The 9,616-nt window shown below is 36.2% G+C and overlaps 1 protein-coding gene across 1 annotated transcript; it reads right to left on the reverse strand.

Moving 5' to 3' along the window:
* Positions 1-354: 354 nt before the first annotated feature.
* LOC139888940 (protein RETICULATA-RELATED 4, chloroplastic-like) lies at positions 355-9,080 on the reverse strand. The gene is made up of 8 exons (XM_071871924.1): positions 8,544-9,080; positions 7,219-7,287; positions 6,970-7,101; positions 6,799-6,852; positions 6,666-6,710; positions 6,197-6,336; positions 509-634; positions 355-409 (listed from the first exon to the last, which is right to left on the reverse strand). Exons 1-8 carry the CDS (start codon positions 9,078-9,080, stop codon positions 355-357), a joined length of 1,158 nt encoding a protein of 385 aa, XP_071728025.1.
* Between the last annotated feature and the right edge of the window lie 536 nt (positions 9,081-9,616).

Raw genomic sequence — 9,616 nt, forward strand, 5'->3', positions numbered from 1 at the left:
TTTAATACTGACACAAGACTGTAGAGTATCACAACAAAATCATCACCGACATTCAACAATCTACACTCCATGAATCAAACCTTAATTGATACTAATCTGAACAAATGTGCAAGAAACCTTTTTGTTTCAATATCAAGACCGACATCATTATCATCCATCTTTATAATACCGCAAGAAACTCTTGCATTTAACTCTTGCATTAAAATGCTAAAAACAAAAACCGAAACCAAAACAAGTCCTGTTACACTGTCTAATAAATGACCAAGGGCAATCGGCCACCCCTTGAAACGCAATCACGAATAATTGCAATATTGTCGGCTAATCTGAAGCTATATTGGGGTCCAACAACTGGATTCATTCAACATCATGAGCCTTCTGAAGCCCTACCAAACGAGCATAATCCACCCACCTGCATTGAAAACATTGTACGCAATATTTGATCAAACAATCAGCTATACATAGAAATATTATAACAATTTACTAAACAAAAAAAGGAAATGGAACTTACAATACTGATCCCAAGTATGTGTTTCCTGTCCTAACGATAAAGCAGGCTGCACTGAGCATTAGCTTCTGTTGGTGTAACAAAGGTTCTAGAAGCCGTTGCTCAACAACACCGGCCAGAAGTTGGTACCTGTCCCACATATCTTTCTGTAAGTTTATTGTGCCCATGAAAAGGATTGTAATAACATTAAAATTTTTGACCAAATTACTTAAGAGTAGGTCAATATGGTCAAGTGTTAATCCTATTGATGGAAAGAACTTGGATAGCAAGTGGGATTAATTGTGTGACATGTGGTAGTAGAAGATCGAAACTGAGTAAGAAGTCATCGTCGTCTAGGAATAGCAAGAAAAAGGAGGTAAGCCAATTGATATCGGAAAGCAGTATTGGAGTAGAGGAATTTAGCACCAATCTTGGCCTAAAATGGACCAAGAAAGATATGTAAGTGTCTTTTTTCTCTGTTCATATCTTCTTTTTATTAATGAAGATTATCTCCTTAAACATTCGTGGGTTCGGGTCCGGGAAAGAAAGTAAATTTGGTGATGTTAAAAGCTTATGTTTCGTAGAAAGGCCCTCTATTCTAGCGTTGCAAGAAACGAAATGTCATAACCTAGTCGACAATTGGTTATTCGGGCTTTGGGGTTCTATTGATTGTGGGTATGTTCAAAAAGAAATGGTTGGTAAGTCGGGCGGACAATTATTAATTTGGGATAAAAACATCTTCGAGGTTTCTAGTGAGTTAATTGGTGACTTTTTTATTGCTATACGGGGAAAATGGAAAAAGTCGGGTAATGAATCGATTATTGTCAATGTGTACGGTCCGCATGATGACGCTAACAAATGTAAATTTTGGGTTTCGCTTGAAAATTTTTTGTGTATTGATGGTGTGTCGTGGGTCATTTGTGGGGACTTTAACGAGGTTAGAGATAAGTCGGAAAGATTGAATTGTGAATTTTTTGATAATCGGGCTAAGAGGTTTAATGAGTTCATTGACAGAAATAGTTTAGTGGACATTCCTTTGGGTGGGAGGAAATTTACTAGGGTTAGTGATGATGGGATGAAAATGAGTAAGCTAGATAGATTCTTGGTTTCGGACGACTTTCTTAACCTTTGGACCGATCTAAAAGTGGTGGCTTTAGATAGAAGTGTATCGGACCATTGTCCTATTTCTTTGTCGGATGGTGAGGTGGATTTTGGGCCTAAACCGTTCAAAATCTTTGATGATTGGTTCGTGGTTGAGGGTATTGACAAGGTTATTGCCGATTCTTGGTCTGGTCCAATGGGGGGTAACCGGAAGGATTGCGTTTTTCGTAACAAGTTAAAAAGATTAAAAAATGACCTTAAAGAATGGAGTAAAGTTCACTTTGGTAAGCTTGATAGTGAGATTGAGACGGTTAAAAAGGTAGTAACGGATCTTGAATTGAAAGCTGAAGTAGGTTGTTTAAATGATGAAGAGCGAGCTAAATGGCTAAACTTGAGAAAAACATGGATGGAAAAGGAAAAAATTAAGACAGGGATGCTAAAGCAAAAAGCCCGTGTTCGATGGATGATTGATGGAGACGAAAACTTAAAATATTTCCATAATTCCTTAAAGAGAAAATATAATAAAAACAACATCCGGGGGATTAATGTTAACGGGTCTTGGTGTGAAAATCCTAACACAATCAAAGAAGTTGCTTTCAACCATTTTAAGAGCATTTTCGAGGTGCATAATTCGGATGGACCAAGCCTTGAAGGACTATTTTCTGAATCGATTAAATCAGCGGATAATGAGCTCTTAGAAGTTCCCTTCACGGAAGAGGAAATTTGGGAATCGGTCAAATGTTGTGGTAGTGCGAAGGCCCTGGGACCGGATGGGTTCAATTTTGGTTTTTTCAAAAAGTTTTGGTCCATAATCAAAGATGATTTGGTAGGTGCAATCAACTGGTTTTGGGTTTTTTGGGTTTTGGTGAGTTTTCAAAGGGTTGCAATGCTTCTTTTGTTTCCCTTATTCCGAAGAAATCAGATCCGCTGAGTTTTAGTGATTATCGTCTGATTAGTCTTATATGCAGCTATTATAAAATTATCGCGAAAATGTTGTCCTTAAGAATTCGAAGAGTGGTACCTCGTCTTGTAGGGATGGAACAAAGTGCGTTTCTTGGGGGTAGATATATTCTTGATGGTGCGTTAGTTGCTAATGAAGTGGTCGAAGATCTTAAACGAAACAAAAAGCACGTCCTAATTTTTAAGGTAGACTTCGAGAAATCCTTTGATTCGCTTAATTGGGATTATCTTCTTGTAGTGATGAAATGTATGGGGTTCGGTAACAAATGGTGCAAGTGGATTTCCGCGTGTCTTAAATCGGCTACAATCTCCATTCTCATAAACGGGTCTCCGACAAGTGAATTTAATCTTAAAAGGGGCATTCGCCAAGGTGATCCTTTATCGCCTTTTCTTTTTATTATTGCAGCGGAGGGACTTAATATCCTAACGAAAGTGGCGGTTGAGAGAGGAATGTATAAAGGGGTGGAGGTGGGTAAAGATAAAGTCGTCATCTCCCATTTGCAATATGCGGATGATACGATTTTTTTTGGCGAATGGAGTAGACGTAATGCGCGAAATTTAATGTACTTGTTGGAATGTTTTGAACTGGCTTCAGGGTTGAAGGTTAATTATAATAAAAGTCAATTATTTGGGATAGGCATTAGTAATGATAACGTGGAAGCTCTGGCGTCTTGGTGTTCGTGTCTCGGCGGTCGATTGCCTTTCATGTATTTGGGTATTCCCGTGGGTAATAGGATGAAGAAATTGAATGATTGGTCCCCGGTGATCGAGAAATTTAACAAAAGGTTAGCGGATTGGAGAGCAAAAATGATTTCTTTCGGTGGACGGTTAACTTTAGTTAAGACGGTTCTCTCTAGCCTACCTCTCTATTACTTCTCGCTCTTTCGTGCCCCTACTTGTGTGCTTAATTCTCTCGAGAGTGTGAGAAGGAAATTTTTTTGGGGCGGGACGGGTTCTAATTCTAAAATGTCATGGGTTAAGTGGGAAAAAATCCTTCTTCCTCAAGAAGAAGGAGGTTTAAATATCATGTCCTTAAAAAGTAAAAATTTGGCTCTTCTTTGTAAGTGGTGGTGGAGGTTTAAAACCGAAACTAACACTTTGTGGGTCACCGTTATTCGTAGCATTTATGGTTCTAGTGGAGGTCTTGTGCTTGGTAACGAGCGTGCCCGGAATTCAAACGCTAGCCTTTGGAATTCTATTTGTGATGCAGGAAAACATGTGGACGGGTTAGGGATTTCTTTCTCTAATTCTTTCATACGCTCAATCGGGGACGGAAAAAGCACTTCTTTTTGGGATGACATTTGGGTGGGGAACGCAAGGTTTAAGGACAGATTCAAAAGACTACACAGGCTAGAGATTGACAAAGATATCAACATCAGTAGCAAAATCGAAGAATTTAAGGGAGATGGGCTCGGCAATTGGGCCTATCCACCGATGGGCCGAACGAATAGTGAACTAAATGAGTTGCGTGATACTGTTCGGAACTTGCAGCTGACCGAAGGTAAAAAAGAATGTTGGAGCTGGAATCTTAATTCGAAGGGCATTTATACGGTCAAGGACTGTTCGGTTCTTGTCGACAAAGTTATTCTACCACGTGCAGTTAATTCTATTGAGTCGTTGCGAAATGGTTTGGTTCCAAAAAAAGTGGAGGTGTTTATTTGGCGGGCGAGATTAGGACGTATACCGGTAAGATTCGAGTTAGATACACGGGGCATCGATTGAATAGTGTGAGATGCCCGATTTGTGATGGTGACATTGAGACGGTGGAGCATATACTTTTTTTCTGTCAAGTGGCAAAATACATTTGGGCTAAAGTTCTTAAATGGTGGGGGTATAATTCGGCTATATTCGGGTTTGAGGATATTTTTAATGGTACTTTCGGTGGTGTAGCACATGATCATAAAAAGAATCAATGGTAAGCGGTTTGTTGGGTGGTTTGTTACATTCTATGGAAGAATCGAAATGCAAAGGTGTTCAAGAATAAGCTCGAGACGGTCCCATCTTTATTTAGCGAGGTTCAAGTTCTTTCATATGATTGGATTTCACGACGTTGCAAGGGTCATATTATGGATTGGCTACAATGGTTCTCACACCCTTAGTTTTAACTCCTTTTGTTAGTTGCAATCTTTGCAATTAGCTTAGGGCGATGTAATTTGTTTTCCTTATTTCTTTCGTGATGTATCGTGCTGTTAAGGGTGCCCAGTCAACCATGTACTATTCGTGATTGTTTAATATAAGTCTTTCTTGCTTTTCAAAAAAAAAGAACTTGGATATATAGAGAAACAGTCGAATGGGTAAAAAGTAACTCGAAGTGTATTTCATAGTACATTCCAAAAACTACATTCTTATTGTACTTGCATTATTTTCTGTACTCATATTTCACACACTAAATAGTTATGAAGAACACTAAAATTTGGTCAAATAAGCACTTCAGAAAATCCCATCCCAGCCATTTTCAACCCACACCAAAAAAGGTTACCTGTTTTGAACCATTACCTAAACGGTTAAACCGACTAATTTCAACCTACACCTAAAATTTACCCGTTACGAACCCATTTTGACACCTTTAGGTAGAGCTAGCGTTAATGGTATACTTCTTATATTCAATTCACACAAGACTTGTTTTTAGTTTGTTATGAAACTTTTAGATTATCATTTATTTTCACACGGAGATTAGACAATATTGAGTTTGAAGTTATAAAGCACAACTCTTTTAGACACTCAAAACTCAAAATTAACCATCTCTGAGAAGGGGAACTTGTTTCAACTGAAATTTGAAAGAGAATATGGAACACCAACTAAAAATGACTGAATATTCTAAACTATAGAAGTCATATTTTTTGCAGATAATAAGCAAGAAAAATAAACACGTGAGACCTAGTAACAAATGATTTTGAACGTACCGCAATATAAAAAGAAGGTAACCAAATTTACCAAACTTCACATTTCAGGTACTCAACTTTTGTATTATATATTGAAGGTACTAAAAGTATTTTTTTCAACATCCAAATGAGTCTCTCTTTTTTTTTTTTACCTTTGAAGCATTGCAAAACATTTTTTCCTTCCTATTTTGAACACAATAAATACCTTAACTTCCTCAAATTGATAAAAAGTTCCCTTTTGGTGGCAAAAAAAAAAAAACTCACATACCTTAAATTGACAAAACAAAAGTTAGGTACCCAAAATGAGAAAATATAATTAAATTGGGACCTTATGCGCCCTTTACCCAAAAAACCAACGCTCGACACAATTGGTTAAAAGGCATGATCATTCTTGCCAAATATAATGTTTCTTTTCATTTTTTAACATTGCAATTTCGACTATTAACTTATGAACGGGTCAGTTCAAGTTAAGTGTATTAACAGGTCAAGTGTAAGTTCTATGTATATGACCAACTAAACCGTCTCAATTAACTCACAAAAACAAAAAGTGTTTCAACAAACTGGCCTCTTTCGTGTTATCAAAAAATGCCCGTATTCACCATTACCCAACCCAACGCCTCTAAATTTTCAAAAGAATAATGAACTGTATGTAACAGAAAACCAGTTAATATCATTTGAAAAGTCAGTTGGTCTAATTTATTTAGGCAAAAAAAGATCATTTGTCATTTAAAGTAGATATACAAATATAATGGTGACATCTGAAACTTACCGAAGATTGCTAGAAATTGCCATATAAACACCATATCCCACGCTGGTTGCTAACACGGGTATATTTTCGATCTCATCATCGCCTGGTTTTTGAACAGCCTTTTTAGCATTAATCAGTGTATTTGTCACAATTGTGCCAACCTGAACATGTTTAACAATCAATTTATAAAGCTGCACAATATAAGTAAAACAAACAAACACAAAAACAATTGAAAACGAATCAAATTTCCTAATGTGGTATAGAATATTGCTATACTTTCCCTATCAAAGAAATTTAGTATGACCCATTCTACTATGGTTTATCGCATAACATAGAAACCAACAAACACTAGGCAAATAAATGGTTGGTTGATAATGTTATACTATTCAAGTATATAAAAATGAACTTTGAGCCGAGTTCATTTTGAAATAAACTCAACAAAAATTGCGACAAATTAAACATATATGATAGTATAAGAATATTTTGATACCAATGATGATGCAGTTCCCACACCAAAAAGCTTTGTGCCGTTGCGCTGAAAAGAGTCCAATTAAACATTAGATACATGAATATTAACAGACTCAAAATTGCATATGTAACATACAAAAAAAAAACTTTCATACCGCTGTAGCACCCAATCTTTGAAGTAAGGAATATGATGTTCCACCCAGAGCAGTCTGAAAAAAGTACGATATAAAATTTGGTATTATTCGATACATATAAATTCCTTTTACACTAACCTCCAAATAATTGGATAATTATAAGAAAAGTTTAATAAAAAAGAAAATAATAACCTGGAACGCATTGTCAGGACAGTTGTAGAAGAATTTGGCTAAACGTCCAGCATTAAGAGAAATAGGAGGTCGAAGAGACACAGTAGGGGCAGGAAGAAAAACAAGCATGAAATCTGCAATTACAGCCATTACCTGGGCATTTAACAAACTAGAGTTATTAATTAATATATATTCAAGAAAAAATCGTTTTGAACTAATATAAAAAGGGCAAAAAAAAAAAAAAAAAAAAAAAACATAAAAGAAGCATACCACATCTGCAAAAACAATTTCCAGCTCCTTGGAGAAATTTTCTTTGCGTTTTTCATATTCTGCAAGAGTCTACATGGATACATACATACATACATCACGTGAGAGGTTATTATGCAAATCGTTTTATAGCAAACAGGAAAAACTAGTAGTTTATATATATAAGCAAAAAGTTACAATGTGCCAGATGAAATTCTAAAATAGATTCTAGAACATTGATCATAATCATAAACCACACATAGGCACATAACAAGTACTCCCCTGTTCCAATATGTTCATTTACTTCAAGAACTTTTTTAACCTTATCAAAAATAGTTGTTTAGGAAATCTAGGAGCAATCGCATAGTCGAATACATATAATATATCTTTATCTCTAGAAAAAAAGTACATATGCTGTTAAGTGTTAACTGGTTACAAAGCTGAAATTAGAAATATAATTCTTTCAACAATTAGTTATTGTATTTTTATTCCTAAGCGGGCATGCCAAAACCTTAAACAATTAACATCTAGTAATGGAGGGAGTGCATAGCATCCAACATAGTCAGTAACTCGGTAAGAATTACATTTACATTATATTGTTATATTATATATTATATTATATTACATTATTATATCACAAGGAGGCTTGCACAAAAACTCATTGCTCAAAAAATACACAATAATGACAGTAGGAAGCAATGTAACTTACATAAAAACCATCTAAAATGAAGCTTATCTATTTGTAATCTTAATCTTCATACCAAACAAGAGAAAGACTTTGTACGAACGAGTCATTCTGCATTTTACTTAATTTGCAACATACAAGACAGAAAGACATAAGTCTTTCTGCATTTTACTTAATTTGCTAACATACAAGGAAAAAAACGAGTCTTTATGCATTTTACGTGATTGCAAAGTACAATAAAGATGTTAAAGGCGTTCATCTTTAACTTTTTCACAACATATTACCAGTTTATCACAGGTTCCCCTGTTTCCATTACAACGCAAGGTTAGATAACATAATTAGCTATAAAAAGGAGTATTTCCAATCAAATAAAACAGTAACCGTTTTGGCTTCTATAAACCAGCATGCAATAGTTTTGAACTTCCATTTCTTACCGCTAACATGTCGAAAAAATTATTTATGAACACAAAGGCATCAGATATTTCCCAAATCAATGCCTAAATCATACCGAAAAACACCCTAATACGTTCACCTGTAATCAACATTCAATTTAACAAAAGAAGATAACTAATCCCAAAAGTTCAAATCTTTATGACTTATTTTACTTATATTATTACTGATTATAAACTAAAATTAAAATTGATGCTCGAGCATTAGGTCATACCTTAGTAAACATACCAACGCCGCATTCAATCCCAACTTTGGCCAAAAACAAATCATCAGCAAGCAATCTTTCCTTAAACCCACCAAACTTCATCAACCATTTCAAAAATGGACTCTTCTCAAGCTCCAAAAATCTATTTACAACCGATCCAGGTATCCGACCCGACCCGATCGCAGCGGCCAAATCTTTCGGTAAACTATCCAACGACCTACCCACTTGAGCCAACACCATCAACGCCTCTTTCTCATTGTCATTCCCACCACCACCGTCACCACCACCTCCGCCGCCGGAATTGTTACCGTTTCCGATTCCGTCACCTCCATCGCCGGAAAACGCGAGAAGTATCGGAAACTTGTTGGGGTTTTGATCGTTTGTAATGGGTTTTAATAAAGATATCGAATTGTTGATTGTACGGACAGAAAGTGAAATTGAAGGTTGGAAATTAAAAGATTGAAAGGGAATGTGGGTATTGAATTTGGAGAAATCTTTTGATGAAGAAGAGGTGAAGCCCATGGCAGACATTGCCGCCGCAGCCATGGTGGTTGGTTGGTGGTGGCGGCGGTGGCGGCTTTCAGGGTTTACGGTGGTGGCGTTAGTTTCAGAGATATTGGGTTGGTGTAAGCAGGTGTGTGTTTGTGGGGTGTTTATACATATTTTTTTTTGTATTTTAATGTTGTATAAGTGGGGCCCAGGTCCCGAGATTTCGGAAGGTGGCAGCTGCGATCTCTTATGTTGTATCCGTCCGACCAACAATTTTGTCTTTGAATTCGATTTATCTCATGTTATTTTTCATCGGATGGATCGTTTGGTAAGTTTGTACAAGTGTAATAAATAGTAATGGGGCCATTTACATTACTTTGTTCAATTTACACTTTTTTCGAAGAAAAAAACAAAAGTATATAAAACGAGAACACGCTTCATCAATCGATAAAAGCTAACTAACATACAAACAAGAGATACAAGCTTGAACTAAACCTAAACAAGCAGGGACGGATCTTTAGAGTGGCAGGGGTGGGCATTGGCCCCCTCCAAAAATTTGTTCTCTTATTGTAAATTTTATTTTTTGAGATCTA

Source organism: Rutidosis leptorrhynchoides, chromosome 1 (genome assembly GCF_046630445.1).
Source record: "Rutidosis leptorrhynchoides isolate AG116_Rl617_1_P2 chromosome 1, CSIRO_AGI_Rlap_v1, whole genome shotgun sequence".
NCBI classification, from domain to species: Eukaryota; Viridiplantae; Streptophyta; class Magnoliopsida; order Asterales; family Asteraceae; genus Rutidosis; species Rutidosis leptorrhynchoides.